This window comes from Cylas formicarius, unplaced genomic scaffold (assembly GCF_029955315.1).
Source record: "Cylas formicarius isolate icCylForm1 unplaced genomic scaffold, icCylForm1.1 PGA_scaffold_6__28_contigs__length_40554024, whole genome shotgun sequence".
In the NCBI taxonomy this organism is placed as follows: Eukaryota; Metazoa; Arthropoda; class Insecta; order Coleoptera; family Brentidae; genus Cylas; species Cylas formicarius.
The window spans coordinates 16,029,831-16,054,599 of NW_026844347.1; the positions used below are offsets into that span (position 1 = coordinate 16,029,831).

At 35.4% G+C, this 24,769-nt stretch overlaps 1 protein-coding gene across 1 annotated transcript in view; it reads right to left on the minus strand.

Moving 5' to 3' along the window:
* Positions 1-22,163, minus strand: part of LOC132702842 (UDP-glycosyltransferase UGT5-like) — a 36,496-nt gene extending 14,333 nt beyond the window's left edge. The window contains exon 1 of the mRNA XM_060671663.1: positions 21,864-22,163. Within this exon, the coding sequence (XP_060527646.1) occupies positions 21,864-22,101 (238 nt within the window). The 5' untranslated portion in view covers positions 22,102-22,163. The remainder of the gene's footprint in view (positions 1-21,863) is intronic.
* Between the last annotated feature and the right edge of the window lie 2,606 nt (positions 22,164-24,769).

The following is a 24,769-nucleotide window of genomic DNA, read 5'->3' on the forward strand; positions in this document are numbered from 1 at the left end:
AATATTGATTACGACGGGATCCTGAGAATCCCGATGGCACCGGGAGTGCACCTAGTAACATACGCGGACGATGTCGTCATCGTGATAGTGGCACGGGACGGTCGTTGGGCGCAGCTCCGGCTGAATCGAGCTCTAGGACAGATTACAGACTGGTTACGGGGACGAGGGCTAGACCTAGCCATACAGAAGACCGAACTGACGTACCTGACACGAAAGCACATTGGCAGGAATGTGCAAATGACAGTAGGCGGGACCCAGATGGCGACCAGAAGCGAGGTCAGGTATCTCGGTGTTTACCTGGATACGAGGCTTACGTTCTGGTCGCACATCAGGCGCGCCGTAGACAAGGCAGCTTCAAAAACTGTAGCACTCAGTCGCCTCATGCCAAACACGAGAGGACCAAAGCAGAAGACGCGACAATTACTGATGACAGTAACCCACTCGATTCTCTTGTACGGAGCCGAGATATGGGGAGGCGCGATGGAAGTAAAGAAATACCGACAGGCCATGCTGTCGGTGCAAAGACGGGGGGCTCTTCGTATCGCGTGCGCGTATCGAACAGTCCCCGAATCGGCGGTGTTAGTTATCGCCGGTGTGATTCCCATAGACCTCTTAGCTTTTGAGCGAAAGAGTGTCTACGAGCGTAGTATGGAACTGGGCAGGGCAAGGGCGTCCAAAGAAGCACGCAACGTAACGATGGACGACTCGCAGACTCGATAGACTAACGGCACGGACTCCACTTGGACGAGGAGACTAATCAGAGACGTGCGACGGTGGTAGGAGAGGGACGGGAGTGAGGTGAATTTTTACCTCACTCAGTTCCTCTCCGGACATGGATACTTCCAGCATTACCTCGCATGGGTAATGTAACGAGCCCGTGCTGTAAGTACTGCGGAGAAACTAACAACGCGGAACATACGTTTTTCGACTGCTCACGATGGACGGTAGAAAGACAAAGACTCGCGACGTTAACTGGACCGATTACGCTAGACAACGTGATTGACCTGATGACGTCGACAACGGAAAACTGGGACCTTGTGGATAAGTTCATAAGGGACATACTATTAAGAAAGAAGGCAGACGGCTGCCTAGAAGACTAACGAGACAACACGTGACGTGTTGACTGATACTGCACGGAGAAATACAGGAACGACAGATACGAACGCCACGTGGCACAGACGCGCCCCCTAGCTGGAAGTAATGTGAACAACAGTTCCCAGCTAGGTGGTGAAGACGAAGAGTTTGCTGAGTTTAGCAGGTAAGAATCCGGCACTCCTGACGGGTGCGCATCCCCGTCGGGGTCTTCCCATTATGTGGGACAGTCAGCACGCTAGAGCTGGTGTTTGGCTGATGTAAGAGTCCCAGCGTTATCCCTCGGGAAAAGAAATAATTTATTGTCTAACATATACAAAAATCCATTTATAAGACAATTTCGGAAATGTTAAGCAAATTACAATTCAACTAAGCAAATAAAATTAAATTTAAAGACAAAGATATAGACAAGGCATAGAGCACATACTAGAATATCAAAATAGAAGAACATAGATATCTATGTAAAAATGCGAGACAAAGCATGGAGCACATACTAGTAACATATACATAACATTATAATTATAGTATTAATTTTGACTTGAGTAGCCTGGATAGCTGGTTAAAAGAGACGTTAAATATAGTAATGTTATCACAATGGTCGGCATGATATCAGGATTTTTTTTTAAAGAAATTGGTAGGGAGATGCGTGTGTGTGGTTCTTTGAGAAACATGCACACGTGATTTTTATAATTTTGTATCAAAAAATAACTAGTAAATAATTTTTTCAACATTCTAAAAATGTAAAATTATATCTTTCCGCTACTCCTCACCGAAAACACGTCTTTCATTTTACAACCAAGAACCTTACAAATTTTGTGTGTATAGCCCCCAGTTTTTTCATGCATTAATAGTTCATAACAAAATAGTAGAATCTTTAGGTAAAAATATTACATTTTAATGAAACTTACTCTAGTCTAAAAGTTGATATTAACCTAGATACAGGGTGGTAAAGTCGCAATTCCATTAAAAAAAAATAATTCCTGGAATAATTGAACTTTTTACACAAAATTTGGCAAATCGGGGTTTTTTACCATAAAAAATCCATTTCCGTGAATAATTCTGGAGCAAATTGTAGAGAGCTCTACATATGGTACTTTTCTTGCATTTGATATTTCCTAACCATTTAGCAGATTTATTACCTTAATTTATTTTTATTTATCTATTAAACTAATGCGATAAAGGCACTTAGGTTTTGGTGAATCTATTTGCTGTTTGTTAGTAGCTTACGTGTTTTTAAAAAAAAATGGTTGGTTTTTCGATAAAGCCAGCACTTAATTGCTTTCTAACATAGAAATGAGCGTCATGATGTAAGCACAAGAGAATTATAGTAAGCGTCGAGCCGAATCCCCGTTTTCGAAAAATTTGGGTTTGAAATCTTCACCATGTCGCTAGGTAATATTTAAATTTTTTTTTTCAATTTTTTTCAATTTAAAAATAACCCCTGACAATGCATTTAACGGAGCTAATAAGGTAGTACAAACCTTATAGTGTTCGAAGTGTTTTCGGAGCGCGAGCATTGAAGATGCCAAGTGACATTTTGGCGAAACGTCTGCAGGATTCCAGTCGGAGTTCAACAAGCGAACGGATGATATCCCGGAATATAGTGTCATCATGTATATATATATATATATATATAATAATAATAATAATAATAATAATAATAATAATAGACTTTAGACTTTAGACTTTATTGGCCATTAAATACATTACAAGAACAACAAATGGCAAGTCACAATATCAAACACATTCTAATATCATCATGTATATATATATATATATATATATATATATATATATATATATATATATATATATATATATATATATATATATACATGATGACACTATATTCCGGGATATCATCCGTTCGCTTGTTGAACTCCGACTGGAATCCTGCAGACGTTTCGCCAAAATGTCACTTGGCATCTTCAATGCTCGCGCTCCGAAAACACTTCGAACACTATAAGGTTTGTACTACCTTATTAACTCCGTTAAATGCATTGTCAGGGGTTATTTTTAAATTGAAAAAAATTGAAAAAAAAAATTTAAATATTACCTAGCGACATGGTGAAGATTTCAAACCCAAATTTTTCGAAAACGGGGATTCGGCTCGACGCTTACTATAATTCTCTTGTGCGTACATCATGACGCTCATTTCTATGTTAGAAAGCAATTAAGTGCTGGCTTTATCGAAAAACCAACCATTTTTTTTTAAAAACACGTAAGCTACTAACAAACAGCAAATAGATTCACCAAAACCTAAGTGCCTTTATCGCATTAGTTTAATAGATAAATAAAAATAAATTAAGGTAATAAATCTGCTAAATGGTTAGGAAATATCAAATGCAAGAAAAGTACCATATGTAGAGCTCTCTACAATTTGCTCCAGAATTATTCACGGAAATGGATTTTTTATGGTAAAAAACCCCGATTTGCCAAATTTTGTGTAAAAAGTTCAATTATTCCAGGAATTATTTTTTTTTAATGGAATTGCGACTTTACCACCCTGTATCTAGGTTAATATCAACTTTTAGACTAGAGTAAGTTTCATTAAAATGTAATATTTTTACCTAAAGATTCTACTATTTTGTTATGAACTATTAATGCATGAAAAAACTGGGGGCTATACACACAAAATTTGTAAGGTTCTTGGTTGTAAAATGAAAGACGTGTTTTCGGTGAGGAGTAGCGGAAAGATATAATTTTACATTTTTAGAATGTTGAAAAAATTATTTACTAGTTATTTTTTGATACAAAATTATAAAAATCACGTGTGCATGTTTCTCAAAGAACCACACACACGCATCTCCCTACCAATATATATATATATATATATATATATATATATATATATATATATATATATATATATATATATATATATATATATATATATATATATATATATATATATATATATATATATATATATATATATATATATATATATATATATATATACTTTTATAATGAAAATTTTCATATCTTGTAGCCAATTTATAGAATAGTGACAAATGTTCGTTGACATCATTTTTTTTATTTTCAGAGAAACCAAGTGTGGATGTGTAGAGCTTTTTTCATACGATAAGCCTTTCAGAAGCCTTTGCGACTTCGGTTCGGTACACAATAAAATATTAGAAAAGTATTTACAACTGCTTAAAAACGATTCGAAATACGGACCGACATTAATACGTCACGGCGTGAACAATCCCTACGTTAACTCTATAGCTGATCATCCAGACGATTAATATCTCAAGATCTAACCCTCAGATTTCTTCTTTGCCAAAAAAAATCGATTTTAGTTTGGCTGGTGTACGAGAAATGTCAACACCTTAAAAATTCATATTTTGGTATCGAGGTGGCGTCATTAGTCACATCTTCGGTAACTAAATGGCGATCTGCAGAAAAAAAAAAGTTTTTTTTGCGATACTGTTTTTTTCGGTACCACGTGGGTCGGAGGGGGTCATTAGACAAATTAATTGAAGAGATGAAACCGGCGGGCCCTGCGCAGGTTCTGCCCGTGCTTTCGCCTCGCCTAATGTCACGCTAAACGAGACTAGGTCAAGTCGCTGCTTTTAAATAAAGCACACATTTTGTTAATACATATTTTTTGCGATAGCAATTACGTGCTGAGACCTAGGATATCGCGCGCTGCCGAGATGGTAATAGCAACGAACATGATAGCAACGAATACAGATTTAATGACGCTTGTTAAAGGTTTAATTTTAATTTTAATACATAAAAAAATTACGCGGAACAACATAGCAATAAGTAATAGTCGTAAATAATAGTATATAAGTAAATAAATACATAAATAAGGAAATCCAAGATTCCTAATCTAAAGTAGTCGTACTATAGTAGCTTGCCGAGTTTTACGGTACTTTTCTCCTTTATTTTGGTAGGCGTCGAGGTTAACACTTCATGTTTAATATTCTCTTTTTCATCTAACAGTTCTTCTTTGATATCCGTTTTATTTATTTTTGAAATTAATTGCTGCAGAGGCTGAGTTATAGGTTTACAGGTTTGTTCCAGTTGTGATTCAGTTTTAACCTTTGATCTTTGATATATTTCTCTAACTGCGTTTCTTGATTGTATTAGCTCCGTCGCTAAGCGCTTATCCATTTTGGAATATAAAGATTTCTTTTTATTATTGTAGAGTTCTCTTATAAATACATAAAAGAATCAAAATTTTTCCTATATCTGCCTTTATCTAACTCACAGTCTTTGTCAATCACAAGAAAATTATAAGGCCTATGTCAGCAGTTCGCACAGATATTTCTAAGCTGTTCAAATGACATGACAGTGGTCGTTATATATACATATATATTTTTTTTAACTCATCATGTCTTGCTTGAATAAAATTGGAAGGTTGGCGTTTTCCCGGATAAGTCGCTTAAGTATAGAAGAATATCCTTTAAAAATAAAGAAACAGTGTTTTTATGCCTACCGTGAGTGAAACATTCTCTAATGACACTTTGATCGTGGCAAGGAATACCATCAAATATTATAACAGAATTGGGTTTAATTTCCTGAGGAGGAACGATATTCTCTTCGCTCTCAAACTCAAAAAAGTCTATCTCTTGTAAAGGCTTTAGCAGGTCTCTCAAGTATACGTATTTTGATTTGAAGGTAACTTCGCCTTGGTTTTACCCGAATTCGAGGGTCCTACAATTAGTGCCCTGTTGCAATTATCTCCAAAAAGATCTCTACAATTTGCTCCAGAATTATTCACGGAAATGGATTTTTTATGGTAAAAAACCCCAATTTGCCAAATTTTGTGTAAAAAGTTCAATTATTCCAGGAATTATTCTTTTTTAAATGAAATTGCGACTTTACCACCCTGTATCTAGGTTAGTATCAACTTTTAGACTAGAGTAAGTTTCATTAAAACGTAATATTTTTACCTAAAGATTCTACTATTTTGTTATGAACTATTAATGCATGAAAAAACTGGGGGCTATACACGCAAAATTTGTAAGGTTCTTGGTTGTAAAATGAAAAACGTGTTTTCGGTGAGGAGTAGCGGAAAGATATAATTTTACATTTTTAGAATGTTGAAAAAATTATTTACTAGTTATTTTTTGATACAAAATTATAAAAATCACGTGTGCATGTTTCTCAAAGAACCACACACACGCATCTCCCTACCAATTTCTTTAAAAAAAAATCCTGATATCATGCCGATCATTGTGATAACATTACTATATTTAACGTCTCTTTTAACCAGCTATCCAGGCTACTCAAGTCAAAATTAATACTATAATTATAATGTTATGTATATGTTACTAGTATGTGCTCTATGCTTTGTCTCGCATTTTTACATAGATATCTATGTTCTTCTATTTTGATATTCTAGTATGTGCTCTATGCCTTGTCTATATCTTTGTCTTTAAATTTAATTTTATTTGCTTAGTTGAATTGTAATTTGCTTAACATTTCCGAAATTGTCTTATAAATGGATGTTTGTATATGTTAGACAATAAATTATTTCTTTTCCCGAGGGATAACGCTGGGACTCTTACATCAGCCAAACACCAGCTCTAGCGTGCTGACTGTCCCACATAATGGGAAGACCCCGACGGGGATGCGCACCCGTCAGGAGTGCCGGATTCTTACCTGCTAAACCCAGCAAACCCTTCGTCTTCACCACCTAGCTGGGAACTGTTGTTCACATTACTTCCAGCTAGGGGGCGCGTCTGTGCCACGTGGCGTTCGTATCTGTCGTTCCTGTATTTCTCCGTGCAGTATCAGTCAACACGTCACGTGTTGTCTCGTTAGTCTTCTAGGCAGCCGTCTGCCTTCTTTCTTAATAGTATGTCCCTTATGAACTTATCCACAAGGTCCCAGTTTTCCGTTGTCGACGTCATCAGGTCAATCACGTTGTCTAGCGTAATCGATCCAGTTAACGTCGCGAGTCTTTGTCTTTCTACCGTCCATCGTGAGCAGTCGAAAAACGTATGTTCCGCGTTGTTACTTTCTCCGCAGTACTTACAGCACGGGCTCGTTACGTTACCCATGCGGCAGAGGTAATGCCGGAAGTATCCATGTCCGGAGAGGAACTGAGTGAGGTAAAAATTCACCTCACTCCCGTCCCTCTCCTACCACCGTCGCACGTCTCTGATTAGTCTCCTCGTCCAAGTGGAGTCCGTGCCGTTAGTCTATCGAGTCTGCGAGTCGTCCATCGTTACGTTGCGTGCTTCTTTGGACGCCCTTGCCCTGCCCAGTTCCATACTACGCTCGTAGACACTCTTTCGCTCAAAAGCTAAGAGGTCTATGGGAATCACACCGGCGATAACTAACACCGCCGATTCGGGGACTGTTCGATACGCGCACGCGATACGAAGAGCCCCCCGTCTTTGCACCGACAGCATGGCCTGTCGGTATTTCTTTACTTCCATCGCGCCTCCCCATATCTCGGCTCCGTACAAGAGAATCGAGTGGGTTACTGTCATCAGTAATTGTCGCGTCTTCTGCTTTGGTCCTCTCGTGTTTGGCATGAGGCGACTGAGTGCTACAGTTTTTGAAGCTGCCTTGTCTACGGCGCGCCTGATGTGCGACCAGAACGTAAGCCTCGTATCCAGGTAAACACCGAGATACCTGACCTCGCTTCTGGTCGCCATCTGGGTCCCGCCTACTGTCATTTGCACATTCGTGCCAATGTGCTTTCGTGTCAGGTACGTCAGTTCGGTCTTCTGTATGGCTAGGTCTAGCCCTCGTCCCCGTAACCAGTCTGTAATCTGTCCTAGAGCTCGATTCAGCCGGAGCTGCGCCCAACGACCGTCCCGTGCAACTATCACGATGACGACATCGTCCGCGTATGTTACTAGGTGCACTCCCGGTGCCATCGGGATTCTCAGGATCCCGTCGTAATCAATATTCCACAAGTCCGGGCCCAAGATCGAACCCTGCGCCATTCCAGCCGTAAGCCGTCTCGTCCTTGTGCCTGTCTCCGTTTGGTACGTAAGTGTACGGTCCCGCATGTAGTCCTTCATAATGCAGCGGAGGTATGGAGGCAACCTCAAGGTAGTTGTTAGCTCCCCCACGATGTCCTTCCACTTCGCCGAATTGAAGGCGTTTCGTACGTCGAGTGTTGCCAAGAGCACTATTGGCCTGTCTTTGTGGGGCTTTGTCGGCGCTCTGTCGAAAGCTTTCACCACGTTCCGTATCGCGTCTATGGTCGATCGGCCCTTCCTGAAGCCGTATTGCCTGTCGTGTAGGCCACCGGCATCCTGTATTGCCTTTTGGATTCGAGGTCGGAGTAGCAGCTCGAACAGCTTGCCCAGCGTGTTAAGCAGGCAAAGCAGACAATAAATTATTATTATTATTATTATTATTATTATTATTATTGTTATTATTATTATTATTATTATTATTATTATTATTATTATTATTATTATTATTAATTAATATTATTAAGGTTCACAATTATAAATTAGTTGGATATTATTGTCGTCTCAGTACCTCCAGAGGAGGAACTGCTATATATGTTAAAAATAATATTGCCTGTAGCAGTCTTAATCTGAGTAAATATTGTCTGGGTCTTCACGCAGAGTTTTGTGGTGTGGAGATACCAGTGCTTAATCTTATTTTAATCAATGTTTATCGCTCTGGCTCTAGAGGCAATTTTTCTATATTTGTATAAAAACTTGAACTCTTGCTCGCTGAAAGCTTAATATTTTGACCTTACCATCACTATTTATTTACTATACAGTCACTCTCATACATGAGCTAAAGAACGATATGCCTAAGCACTGTGATCGCCACAATCACTACACCAGGGGATCTGAATTAATTGTCCAGGGCCATTCTAGGCTCCGCACATCCGAGTTAAATAAATTGTACATTAATTACTACAATGTTCTACCAACCGTTGTCAAGGATCTGCCGTTCACTAAATTTTGTAATATAATAAAACAATTTCTATTGGAGAACGCATTCTATACTGCAGATGAGTACATCCGTGTTGCGTCACGAGTGTCTCCATAATACTAATTGGGAATTTATTTATTTATTTATTTACTTTTTTTTTTTTACCTAATTTTTGTTTAAATGTTTGGTGTTTGTCTATCTGATAATTATGTTGCTCTCTATGAATGTTATTAGAATGTGTTTGATATTGTGACTTGCCATTTGTTGTTCTTGTAATGTATTTAATGGCCAATAAAGTCTAAAGTCTAAAGTCTATTATTATTATTATTATTATTATTATTATTATTATTATTATTATTATTATTATTTTGCCGTGGCCTGAAGCTGTATGATATTATGTTTTCCGTCGATTGTTGAAGGTATCTTTCAAAATTCTTTGTGATTGTTCCAGTTGCGCCAATTACGGGGGGGATAGTTTGGGCCTTAATATTCCACATTCTACCTGTTTCGATGGCTAGTTTCCTGTATTTAAGTCATTTTTCGGCTTCTTTCGCCACAACATTGTTATCGACTGGAATTGCAACGTCAACTATCGTACATAAGTTGTTACGGCTATCTTTAAAAGCAATATCCGGTTTGTTTGCTGTTATTTGCCTATCTGTTTGAATTTGTTGATTCCACAGAATTGTAGAATCTTCCTTGATTGTGACCCGCTCAGCTCTGTGATCATACCAATTTCTGGTGGTGTTAATATGGTGTTTTCATGTCCCTTTATATACTCATTTTTTGCTAGTATAGGACAGCCAGAGAGGATATGATTCACTGTTTTATCGTAGTTATTTCATAACCGACACTTTGAGTCTATAGCGTTCTTTAGGATATTTTTTGAGTAATATCGAGCTTGATCTTGTGCCGCGATTATTAGGCTTTTTGTCTGACTCTTAAGATTTCCTTTCGCTAGCCCACCGTATGTGTATCTGGGATTTATTTTTTGATTTTCAATTTGTCGTGCATACTGTCTACGCGTTCGTTTATTCTTCCACTCTGTTTTCAGTTCACTCGATAATTTTTCTTTTATTTTTCTTTTCGGTTTTTCTTCCGTATCATCCTGGTTTCTTGGCAGCCCTAATGATATTCTGAAGGATGCAGCTACTTTAGTTATCGATTTTATCTTAGGCAGTTCTTCGTTATATACTCTTAGTAGATTTACATATTTGTCTGTTGTTCTTCTGATTAGATATTCTTCTAAGTTGAGTATAGCCCACTTGAATGCCGCTTTTATTTGCAACAGGCATCGGCCCCCTTGCTTCCTCGATACATATAATCTGTGTATATCGGCTCTTGGGTGTTGCATTCCATACATATAAAGAAGTTTTCTAGTTTTCAAAACTAAATTGAAGCACGGGTAATGCGAACTGTCCTATGGCACTGAGTTTATTTTTGCCGCTCAATTGTGTTTTTAAAATCTGCGTTTCGGTATTCCTTGATCAGTTGGTTCTTTATTTTTTCCTGTTTTGTTGTCTCTCCTTCCTCTACGCCTAAATATTTATAGTTTTCTTCCCCTTCTAGCTGATAAAAATTAAACTGACTCTCTCTGCAGTTATCTTTAGTTTGTAATTTTCCCTTCTTGAATACCGCCTTGACACACTTCTCTATAACAAATTCAATGCGAATGTTGTCGCTAAATTTCTTGACTATCGTGAGTTGATCCTCTAGCTCTGCTTCGTTTTTTCCAGATCGTCCATATATATCTATTTTTATGCCCTTCATAACAAAGCCCTTATTCAGTTCGTTAAGCTCAATGGAAAGTGGTATAAGTGATATATAAAATAAGAGCGGTGATAAGGAATCTCCTTGAAATATTCGCCTATGTATACGTGTGTTAGGTATCATTATAGCTTCAAGAGAGGTGTTTAAGTAGACGTTTGTGTTCCGGTTCTTCATCATGATCCTGCGTGTTGCCACTAATATGGGATGGACTCCGATACACTCTAAGCTTTTCAAAATCCATTATCCTATCATAAGTTTTTCTGTGGCCCACCCACGCTAGAGTCAGATTGCGTTTCCTTTGTTTACATTCTTCCAGGATATACTTTGACAGTAATATCTGGTCTTTGCAACCTTTAGATTCTCTGCGGCAGGTAACGCGAAAGCGGTAAACGATGCGAAAGCGGCTAAAGAAAGAACAGTTGCCAGAACAAGAACGGCATAACAGAGCTATGGAAGCTCCAGGCAAAGGACTATATATTAAACCATTTTAAAGCGGTCACGGTGTAGAAAAAGGTCTCTATATTAAACCATATAAGGGCGGGGTTGTATCCAAAAATAAATTCAATCATTCAGAGTTAAATGAACGAACCATCGATCTTTATTTTTGAGTCCACCGTCAAAAACAGGCTCCCAGATAAAATGCTGGTGGTTTTTCTGAAAAACTTAAGCATTTTATCTGGTAGCCTGTTTTTGTTTGTGGACTCGAAAATAAAGATCGATGGCTCGTTCATTTCATTCTGAATGATTATTTTACTGAAAGTTTTCGGAATTTATACAAATAGAAATTTTTAAAAATAGCCAGATTTTTTTATTACGAGATATGGAGATAAAAGTACAACAAAGTATGCTTAATTGTAGTTAGTAATATCTGCAAAACAAGTTAAAAATATTTTCCAATAGAAAAAATGTCTTAATTAGCGACGTGTGTGACATTAAGGTCACTGTTATGGAGATAAAAGTGTAAATAAAAGTATGCTCAAATTGCTATTAGTAATATCTGCAAAACAACAAGTTTAACAACCAACCGGTTACATGCGTCTTCTTTGATTAAATAAAATCTGCGAATTCTGGTTAAAATTGCTAATTCTACATTCTGTTATATTTGTGCAACCATTTTTCTACCGTATCTCAACCCAGCGAGTTAAGTGAAAAAACGCTCCTGAAAATTCCTGTTTAAAAATTAAACCTTTAAACAAATCACAAGTACATTTTTTTGGGTTAATAAGCGTCATTAAATCTGTATTCGTTGGTATTGTGTTTTATTTCGGCGACCTAGTAATCGCGCTCCGCGAGAAAAAAACAAACTGCGAGTAACATCTTGGGATAAGAAACCATCTCGGCGGTGCGTGATATCCTAGGTCGCGGCACGTAATGGATATAGTAAAAAATATGTATTAACAAAATGTGTGCTTTATTTAAACGCAGCGACTTAGTCTAGCCTCGTTTAGCGAGACATTAGGTGAGGCGAAAGCACGCGCATAACCCGCGCAGGGGCTGGCCGGTTTCATCCCTTCAATTTATTTCTCTAACGACCCCCTCCGTCCCATATGGTACCGAAAAAAACAGTATCGCAAAAAAAAACATTTTTTTCTGCAGATCGCTATTTAGTTACCGAAGGGGTGATTGGTGACGCCACCTCGCAACCAAAATACGAATTTTTAAGGTGCTGACATTTCTCGTACACCAGCCAAACTAAAATCGAATTTTTTTTGGCAAAGAAGAAATCTGAGGGTTAGATCTTAAGATATCAAATCTCCGCCGGCGAACGACGGATGCAGCGGTTAGAAATAGGTACTACTGATAGGTCCTTATGTCAGCCCGAAACTTTTATTTTAAAATCCTGTAGGAAATAGCGTATTTCCGGATTTTCAGCTACTTGGACTAAAATTTCCTCTTCCAGATCGCGCAGAATCTCTCTTGGGTCGGAGCGAAACAGTTTCGCCGAATCTATTGTAAATATTCATAGAAATTTTAAAATCTGGGCGCCTTCGATGTGGAAACCTCTCCAGGTCTATGAGCTCGACGCTCATTATAATTTTCTTGTGCGTATAATTATCTCGCGTATCTCCACGCAAATTATGTCTATCAGAGCTACTTCGCACAATTTTACGGTCTTTTAATATGATCATGTTAGTGAAAGCCTACTTTCAACTATTTTGCATGTTCACATAAACCTGTTCAATTAGGAGTAAAAAATTTATTAATAACGAAAATGGACCCCGATTTGCCAGATTTTGTGCAAAAAGCTCGATCATTTCAGGAATTATTTTAAAAAATCACAAATGAAATTGTATTTCGGTAAATATCAACAAATATGTTTACCTAAAGAAGCTCCTATTTTGCCATGTACTTACTTAAGGGACACCCTGTAAACGTAAATCAGGAACCAAATTGCAGCACAGTACTCGAGCTTGGTTACAATGTATCTATTAAATAAGGTTACAAGAACACCAATAATAGTAAACTCTTTTATATTACGGAAAGGATGTCATGCCTTGAAAGATATAGATCTGGTAAGAGTCATAATTGAAAAGTGTGGAATGTGCTTTATTAGAGTAAGACATGGAGGTTGTTAAGTACCACTCACAAACCGATCTGAGGTCTTTTTGGAGCTCACAACTCTACAACTCTAAACAGCTTTAGATCGTAATCAAACAAGAGAGAAGAGCTTGATATGTTTACAAACAATAGGAAGATAAGGGGTTCAAGGTTACTACCCTAAGGTGCTTCACTCGTAGCTAAAAATATTGAAGAGCGATGCCGACGAATTGCGACATACTGATAACTATCCGACAAATATTGGCGTGTGAGATTACAAGGTGACAATATTAAAATTGTTATAATTTGACACATTTATAGAGATAACCCAAGACTACAACCAACTCCGTTGAACATTCTTTGTCAATCTATAATAGATAATACTAAGCACAAATATACAAAAGATGGAAATACGTGGGCAGCAGGAAAAGTTTCCGGCCTGACCAAGGGGTGGTGCCACTGTTTTACTTTTGGAGCGGTGCCCTGCAGTACGCGCCTGAGTATTCGTAGCTTGTTGTCACATCCAAAATGCACGAATTGAAGTTTGAATTGACGCAGCAACCTCCTTACTCTCCAGACTTTGCCCCAGGGATTATTACCTGTTACCTAATCTCAAAAAATGTCTTAGCGGTAAAAAATTTAAGAGCATCGAACAAGTTATCGAAGCTGTACATCAGTTTTTGAAGAGCTTAACGAATTTACGTTTCAAGCTGGTATAATCAAATTATAACACCGTTATGAAAAACGTATCAGTGTTGATGGACAATACGTTGAAAAATAAAGCATAAAAATATTAAATACTTCGTTTTTCTTGGCCAGTCCAGAAACTTTTCGCCCCACCCGCCTATAAAATTCGTTTGATAAGTAAGTTTTGTAAATAGTATTAGAGTAGCTTGTGGAACTTTCTTTAAAAAATTAACGAGGCTAGATATTTTGTTACAGAGTACGTTCATGAACCGATGGTGCTAACGATAGGCCGAAGAGGTAGATTTGTTTTGGGAATGTTCATTGGTTTAAAACCGTAGATTCAATGAATTTTAAAGTCTTCAAAATCGATCCTTCTTCTCTGTGGATTCCATAAGAGTTGAAGCTTTAATAGCACTCAGATTTTTAATGAGTTAGCGATAAGAGCTATATGATAGAACATCTTGAATTCTGTCTTGATAGTAGGTATAATTCACGATAAAAGTGGAGCTTTTAAGATTACTCTGGGTTAGATTTTATAAATTATGATTAATAAACTTTTATTTTGGAATATTTTATTTGGGAGGTCTGTTAAATGGCTTATTTTCATTCATTTAACTAAACAAAGTGCAAAATGAAAATTGCAAAGTCGCATAGTTTTTAAAACGTATTTCTTAATCACTTTTTAAATAATCAAAAGGTAGTTTGCCATCAGAATGTCATATTCCACACAGAACATGAATGAATACTTCAATTCCGCGTAAGGCTTTGAGCAAGCAAAAATGTTAAATATCTTATTTAAATGTTTGTTTTGTTTTTCAATTTTTGCTTCTCCCGTGCAAAAATCGGTATATTAGTGACTGTCCAAGTCATATTCCAACAAATTTAAGCTATTTATGCGACTAAGAATGTTGAGTTTTGTTGGGGAAGAATTTTGAATGAATTGCCAAAATGTAAGCTATAGAGCTTACCTAGCTATCCTGTCTGCCTTTAAAAAATGTCATATTTTATTAGTAGCCCAAGTAAGATTATACTCAAAAAATTCCATTTTAGGTCGAATTTTATTAGATGCTGGCAGTCAAAGTTCAATGATCACAAAAAGTCTAGCTGAAACGTAAAAATATGAAATATAATGATTTTAGGAACATATCAAAATGACAAAGATGACATTCAAAATTTTTACTACACTTATTTACAAAGTCAATAAATGCCAGACTGGATTTGCCTATTTGAATGTGGTCTGAGGATTGTAAAAACATTATCTATAGTCAAATCACACTGAGAATTCACAGTGGAGCTTACGGAGCGCACCGTTCAAATGTTATCTCAACATTTTTACTCTATCTAATTTTATGTAATCGGTTATTCATTATATTTTGACACCCACCTACAGGGTTAATTTTCAAAGGTAGAAAAAAAAGTGTAAATACAAAAGTTTGAAGATTTTTGCTCTATGACAGCAACATCATTTTTTTTTAAATGAAATGCCCTATATATTATTAGCTCAAATCTTGGATCTTTTTTTCCTTATTTCAGAAACATATAGTTTATTGACATTTAGTTCAGTCGTTTTTGAGATATTTAATTTAAAAATAATTTTCATTCGAAATCTGGACAATAGCCATACTGTTAAAAAACGGTCAAGTCTGCCTTGATAGCAACCATATTATCTATGTTTGCAATTGTGTTAACAATGTTCTACTTTTGACAACTAATCAAAAGTAAAGATCTGCAGCGTAAGTTCAATAACTTAAGACATTTCAAATGGGTTATACTGAGGACGAAAAACGCCAAATAATACAATTACATTATTCTAACGGACATAATGATGCAAGGGTTAAAAGAGAATATAGAAAAATATATCCGGGTAGAACAGTTCCTTCAATAAATACAATTGATAATGTAATTAAACAATTTGAGGACCTCAATATATCATTTTACTTTCAAGATAAATTATTATACTACTACAACAATTAACATCATGAATTTGAGTTCTACTTTCTTAGTTTTTATAGTTCATTTAATTCAGAAAATCCTTATTATTATTAAGAAATTATCCGGAAAGTCCCATAGTAAAATTCAACGAACGCTAAAATATAAGTTTCACCCGTTATAAGTTCCTTCCAGTGCAAAATTTCACTCATAAACATAAAAGTCAGATGCTCGAATTTTACACTAAAGAAGATTTCAAGAAGATGGAAATTCTAAATAATATCTATTTTCTAAATGATATCCCGGAATATAGTGTCATCATATATATATACATATATATATATATATATATATATATATATATATATATATATATATATATATATATATATATATATATATATATATGATGACACTATATTCCGGGATATCATGCGTTCGCTTGTTGAACTCCGACTGGAATCCTGCAGACGTTTCGCCAAAATCTCACTTGGCATCTTCAATGCTCGCGCTCCGAAAACAATTCGAAGTGTTTTTTAATTAATTTAATATAATATCTATTATGTTATATAATATACAATATATATTATATTATATAATACAGTGTGTCCAAGATAAGGATGCACAGCATGGGGATCTCGGAAACTATAAGAGATACAGTGTCGGTTAAATTAGACAAAAGTTGCGCATTTTGATACCGAACAAGATCCCGTTTTACAAATTTGAAAATTCCAAGCCGTTCCGGAAATATCCGAGAAAAACCGAAATATTGCGATTTCGTTTTTATTATTTTTTAAAGCTATTTGAAAAGATATGAAAAAACGGAAAACACTTTTCCATTGGCTTTTTTTAATCTCTCCAAATTGACGTTAACAAATTTTCATTACAGCATTTCGATTCCATGGAACCACCATCAACTTTGATTTTTCTTATGGGAAGGAAAAAAAGTACACACAGTATTAGGTTGTGCTTTTCATTGCGAATTCAACGATGTACGATACAATACGGTTACTTATGTTTTTATCCAGAAAAATGGATTTTTAATACATTTCAGCATTTAAATGGAGTAGGCCATGACAAAATGACATCCAGTCAATTTCAATGACACATTAATGTTATTTGTCTTTGTTATCAGTCGATCATAAGTTTATTCCTTTAGTTATTGTTTTTGTATTTTTATTGTTGTTGTCTTTTTCTAATTTATTTTGTTCTACAATGGAGGGAGGTAATTTTACAAACGAAGAAAAATGTGATATGCTGTCTTGCTACATCTGATGCCAAAGAAATTGTGTGGAAGCCGAGCGTATGTATTCTAACAAATACCGGAGAGCGGAGACAACCTGACAAGAGTATTTTTCGAAGTTTGTTATTTAATCTGAAAGAATATGGATCATTTAAGAAGCCTGCATTATCCCGACAAAAACCTTCCAATGAAGAAAACCAATACATTGTTCTACAATCTGTTATCGAAAATCCACAAACTTCTACCAGAGAAATTGAAGACCAGAATGGGGTAGCTAAATCTACAGCTCAGTTTATTTTAAGGAAAAATGAATTTAAGCCTTACAAATTCAGAATATGTCAAGGATTAAAACCGGGTGACGACGAACGACGTAGACATTTTTGTGAGTGGTATACCAGGATGTGTGATGAGAGTTTTAATTTTCCATATAAAGTGATTTGGTCTGATGAAAGTATGGTGACCAATAACGGTATTTATAACAGGCGCAATACACACTATTGGTCGCAACAAAATCCACGTGTTAATAGACTATCCAGACATCAAGTTCGCTTTGGGTTTAATATTTGGTGTGGGATTTTTGGTAGCAAGATTATAGGCCCTATTTTCTATAATAATTCCTTAACTTCCGAGCGGTACCTTGACATCTTGAGGCACGATTTAGAAGATGCCTTAGATGATTTACCGCTAGGCGCTGTGCAAGGCTGCTGGTTCCAACAAGATGGTGCCCCAGCCCATAACTCCAGAGAAGTTCGCCAATATTTAACTGAACGGTTTGATGGAAAATACATTGGGACTTACAGTGAAACACCTTGGCCTCCAAGGTCCCCGGACTTAACTCCCTTGGACTTTTTCTTATGGGGCTACATAAAAAATGAGGTATTCAAAGAATGTTTTGACAACGAGGAACAATTACGTCAATCAGTACGAGCAGCGTTTAATAAAATTACTCCTGAAATGTTAAGTCGTGTTTTGGAGTCTACCGTGAGACGGGCGTACTTATGCCTAGAAAATGGAGGTCATTTATTCGAACATTTGTTATAGAATTTGTTTTTCATTAACTTGTTGGATTTAGTTGTTATGTTAAATGAACAGTTAGAGTTAGTAAATAAATAAACACATTAACTCGAACTTGTCAACCATTTTCTTTTGCCTTTCATCGTTCGGATCTCATGGCCTACTACAATAAAATACTAGAAATGTATTAAAAAGCCATTTTTCTGGATAAAAACATAAGTAACCGTATTGTATCGTACATCGTTGAATTCGCAATGAAAAGCACAATCTAATACTGTGTGTACTTTTTTTCCGTCCCATAAGAAAAATCAAAGTTGATGGTGGTTCCATGGAATCGAAACGCTGTAATGAAAATTTGTTAACGTCAATTTGGAGAGATTAAAAAGTGCCAATGGAAAAGTGTTTTCCGTTTTTTCATATCTTTTCAAATAGCTTTAAAAAATAATAAAAACGAAATCGCAATATTTCGGTTTTTCTCGGATATTTCCGGAACGGCTTGAAATTTTCAAATTTGTAAAACGGGATCTTGTTCGGTATTAAAATGCGCAACTTTTGTCTAATTTAACCGACACTGTATCTCTTATAGTTTCCGAGATCCCCATGCTGTGCATCCTTATCTTGGACACACTGTATATAACATAATTATCGCCTCATGTATTAATAGGAAATTGAATGGAAATATTGTCCGACATATAGAAAATTATGGAGGTTATGTGGAAAATGTTTAGCATTAATTATTAACATTTTTATTGTGTGAATAATATAATTTTGTTATTTCGCGTTTTGCAAATATAGATAATATTGTTGCTATCAAGCCAGATATGGCTATTGTCCAGAAATCGATTGATAATTATTTTTAAACTGAAACATTTCAAAAACGCTAAATGAAATGTCAATGAATTATATGTTTTGGAAATTAGGAAAAAATGTTCTCCGAGTTAAGTAATAATATTTAGGGCATTCGAATTTAAAAAAATGACGTTGCTGTCATTTTGACAGCTTTCGATCGTCGTTTGTTTTTTCTGACATTTGCATAACCAACGATCCTCAAACGTTTGTGTTTACACTTTTTTTTTATCTTTCAAAATTAACCCTGTAGGTGGGTGTCAAAATAAAATGAATAACCGAGTACGACTTTTTTATGCCGTAATTACTCAGTTTTTTTCAGTAACATGTTAAACATTTATTAAAGAATGAACACGTTCTGTATTGGAATCGGAATCGGAAGCATGATTAATCGTATGACCTATATTGAATCAACTCCCATTTAAATAGATAATTTTGTTGCCAATATTTCTTCATCGACCTTAAATACCTGTGTCGCCAATTAATATTATGCTTCTTCGACCACACTTCAAAACCTAAATGTTTCATTATCTGTCATCTTCCTAAGGTACGTGGCAAATCCTTATCCCCTAGAATAATTTTATAAATTGCAATTAAAGTTGACCGAATGTTAAAAAAAAAGATTATCAACAATTTTGGGTTGACATTAGTGTTAATAAGTAAATTGTACAAATTCAAGCAACATCCAAAATTAAATATCTCGAGTAATATATCCTAATTTAAAATGGGATAAACATATTTAATGTCATTAAATCAATGTCAAAAACTAAAGACATTTCTTGATTTAAAATATCTAAAAATTCTATATTCAGCTTTTATACAACTAGATCTTACCTACGGTATAATAACATGGGGTGCAGTTTTGGAAACTCATTTACAACAACTCGAAATTGCACAGAAATGGCTAATTAGAATAAGTTTAGGTAAAGGTAAATATTATACATCTGATGATCTTTACCGGCAGTGTGAACTTCTAGATTTTCGTCAATCATATTCTCAAAATATTGTTCTCCGACAGTTTAAAAAAAGAGACAAACTATCAGACATATATCCCCCGTCATATGAGAATAAAAAGTCACACGGGCCGCTTACCCTAATTTAAAACGTCGCTAGCAAAACGCTCATTTCTCTATACAGGTGGTTTTCTAATTGAATTTCAATAATTAAGAGGGCGATTTTTGGGTCCATTTTAAAAAGAAATCTTCATGTGAAGATATGACTTAGACGTCTTAACTTTTGAGATACAGGATTGCTGTTTTCAAAAAGAAAATTTATTTTTTTAGTATCTCTAATACCACTTTACATATTTTAAAGAAATTTGGCACACATGTCTATTTTGGCCGTGCGTAAACTCTTTTTGCTTCTCTACAATTGCATCTGCATTATCCAAACACCAGTAACATGTCTACTTTTTCCTCATTGCTAAATTGCACCATTTTCACATAATAATTCTTAGTTCTTTTTAAACCGAACAAATTTGGATATTTCTTGTGACAAAATGTGACAATTTTTTGAAACAGCAATAACAACTTACGTTTGTAATTGCACTTAAAACAACTGCGATAACAATGGTTGCCATAGTAACTAACATTCATGGCATACTTGTAAAAATAAGCGTTAATCACATTTTTTATTAATCAAGAAATGTTTACTTTAAATCGGTATAACTTAGAAACGGGTAAAGTAAATAAGTTTGAGTAAATAACAAAAAAGTTTTTAAATAATATGTACTTTTGTATGCGCGTATTTCCAAAGTCTCTGCAATCGAATAATTTTTCGACGCTTCGCGACGCCCAGCTCTTTGCAGGCGTCGAATTTTTTAAACTTTAGGAAATATCTACTTGACCCCACACTTTGACTACTTTTTACATAAATTAAATATTTCTTTTCGTTTTGGACTTATTGGCGTGCTAAGTTTTAAGTGAAAAACCTTGTATATATATATATATATATATATATATATATATATATATATATATATATATATATATATATATATATATATATATATATATATATATAATGATATATTACATATCAAGTATTCTTTTTAAAAATCATCTCCTTAATAATTAACATTCAATTTGAAAACACCCTGTACAAGTTCCAAAATATACCATGAAATACCAAACGAAATAAAAACAATAATTAAATTAGCACCACTCAAAGTAAAAGTGAAAAACTGAATGCTAAAGACTAATAGAAAAGAAATTAAATCGATTACTGATATAAAACATCAGTATGGTTTCACTGAGGTGACTTTTATTTGATGAAAATCCATTTTTCAAAATAAATAAGAAATAAAAGTTCAGATATTCACATGACAATTGTTTCGACAACACCGTGTCTGATTCTGTATCTCTTATTCCCAAGTAATAAAATCGTGATCGTTAGTGACGGCTTTCTTGCATTTATCTGACAAATATTCAGGGCGGAACAGCATCTGTTGAGGTGTAAGTGTATGGCATTTTATTGCCGACTGTGCCAGCACACATCGTACCGACTATATTTAAAATGATATTATCTATCCGCATGACACCCATGTATCTTTTGGGCTGAACCGACTCTGGGTCTGCTATAAGATTGTCGACAAGGCTGTGCGGCTTTCTCCCGTGTGAAATGCATCATTGTCTATACTAACCACTCTGCATTCTCAGTGTGACTTGTAGTATCGATATAACTTTATCAAGGTCTTAAATTTTGAATGTAATAACTATTTCAGGTAAAAATCATTTTTTTATATCTCATAATCGATTTTATCTTAATGAAATTTGACATATTGTGTACTTTGTCAGATCCGCTTAGCTTATCTGAAAAAATTATTAGTTCATAATATTAAAGACTAGTAAGAAAATGCTTTTGTAACACCGCTTACCTGTCAACCTCTCTAGAACCCCATCCAAGACAATTTGGTTAAAGTTTGCCGGAGGGTGTTTTTCTTCAAACAGGCTTACGATGGTAACATTAAAGCCTCGTTTCGCCAATCCCTTTGCCAAACCATTTCCCAATATGTACTGACTTTTTCCTGGCATGGGAAAGATTAATAAAACGTTCGCACAATAACCGCACGGCACAAAACCTAATACGAAAATATTGAAAATGAGTCTAGTCATTTTCGTGTTCGATCAGAGGCAGGAGTTACAGTTTCCGAACTTAATGATATCGGCAAAATGTCTAGCGGATACCCGACGCTTTTCATTAAATAATCATTTCGACCGATGTAGCCAGGGGCGGCTCAGGAAATTTCACGTTCTTTAAAACTTGTCGTAGGAATTAAGTGGGATGTTTCAAAATTCAATAACAAGATTTTGGGGACATATGTTTCAAGTCGAAATAAGTTTTTTTTTATTCTGTATCAGCAAAAGTTTCGTTGACATTTTAAAAGTAAGCGACATTTTTGAACTAGAGTGGTGTTATTGGCATTGGTATTAAAGGGGGGCGCCCCCAGCAGGCGTCCAAGCACTTAAGCCACCAGATGGGCCGGTTATGCCTCTAGACCGCGTCCAGAATGCCGCTTCTCCTATAGAAGGTCAGCAACTTCTTTAACCCAATACCGTGCACTGAGTCCGAATCGATCAGGGCCGTTCCGAAGACTCCAAATTTTGTCCATGTCAAAGCAGGGCACTCGGTGAGCAGTTGATACGGGGTCTCCTCCCCTTCCATGCACCACCTGCACTCCGGATCGTCTTCAATGCCTAGCAAGCAAAGATGCCTCCTAAGCCTGCAATGTCCTGTTAGTGCTCTACACTCCCTTCTGGTCAGTCCAAGCAGCTCCCTGGACCGAGGGAGGGCGGGCCCATCCACCATAAGCCTCGCCTGCCTTATTCCCGGAGCAACTAGGGGGGTATTTTTACAAACGGATCCCATCGTCAACTTCAAAAGGATAACACGTCATCTACGACATGCATCCTTAAATCTGTTACCAAGACTTCTTCTTTATCAAAACTCGTGAAAAAGTCTGTCACCCCTCATGTTCTCTAACAAAATGTCTTGCTTCTAAATTAAAACCATTTTCAATTATTAAAGCTGTTGAAATGGTAAAAAAACAAGAATGGAAATTCTAGAGAAGTCATCTGACGTCAACGAGCTTAATAGTCATTTTCTGAATTCCATAATTCATCTTCCAGCTGATCCTGAACATCATTTTTTTACTCATACGCCAGACTTACCGATGAATTCTTTAAATTTGTTTGCGATGAGGAAATGGACGTTTTCATTGTCATAAAAAATATTAATATAAGTATATATAAGTAACCTACGATTAATTTATTCTTACCTTGTTTGTATAAATTTTTATATTATAATCTCACTCCTTGGAGAAAAATAGAAAGTGGTCAAAGTAGGTCCCTTCGCCAAAATAATATCATAATTTTCCAAGATTTTCGAAAAATTTTTAGACAAACGAATTTAAAAAATTGGAAGAAAAATAAAATATTACCTGAAAACCAGTTTGATTACAGCAGTTATTATAGAAACAACACAGCACACAAGGACTTATTATAGTTCTTAGCCTGCTGTGAAGTTATCTTAAAAATAGAATGCAGGCTGTAAATTATAGACATGAAACTTCTGAATTCTTGAATTTCAGCAAGGGAGTTCCAGAGGACTTAAAATGTTTTTGTACTTCCTTCTGTAAAATACCTAATTAAACACATTATAGGGTGCACTAAAAATGTCTGCGTTTCATCTTGCTATGCTATGTTTAAACTGAAATCTGTCGAATTTGATAAACTCTCAGCGTCCATGTTGGTCTTATTTATAATGTTTTATAATTTTTGAAACCAATGAGATAATGAACTTTACTCTATCGTACATCGAAAGTAAATACGAATTCTTATATCCTTTAAAATAATTTATTTGTACTGTGGAAAAATTCATGTTGAGCACAAACAGCATAAATATTTTTGAAAAATAAACATCGCTAATCATTATAATTATAATATTTCTTATCTTTGCCAGTCACTGAATTCGATGTTTAAATGAATTTTTTAAATGTCATGTATTGCTCTAATCTCTCTATGTTATTGTAGCAAATTCCAACAATGACTGGATAAATTCCTGATGCTACAGGCGGTTGTCTATGCTAATATAGACATTTTGATTTAATCATTTTTAAAATATGTAGGTTAGGCCGGACATCACACTTTTTCACAAATGTCTCCTAAATAATATTTTTCATTTATTAATTGATGAATGAATGAACTATTTATTTAATTAAAAAGAGAATCGGTGGAATACCAGTTTTGGTTAGTTTCTTTCACTAATTTTAAATTATGCGTTTTACCAATAATTACGATTTTACAAATTTTTTCCAATGATTTTGATGATTTTTCATTTATACTCAGGAATATTTTTGCATTAGTTTTAGTATATTTATTTCGTGAATTTTGATGTTTATATTTAGCTAATACAACCAGTTCTAAGTGTATCACAAGCAATTTTGACCTCGATTCTGACCGATTGATTTTAGCAATTAATAAAAGTAATCTCAAATAGTCTTGAGAAAAACCTCTGCACAAGGAATTATCCTCAAATTTTGATCTTTTAAAGTTCTGTGTATTAGTTCGTTTTTGATATATGGAAAATTGGGTTCTGTCAGAAGCACCAAAATGGGTAAAACCCTTATTTTACAAAATTATAAATGTTTAGTGTGTTGTGCGTGAGTTTACTTTTTAAAGTGTGAGAGATATGTTGATATTTTCGGGTACCAGGTAAGAGTTCTGCAATCGCTAAATTCTGTTAAAGTCAGTTTGCGTTAAACAAATAATAAATATAGTTTTA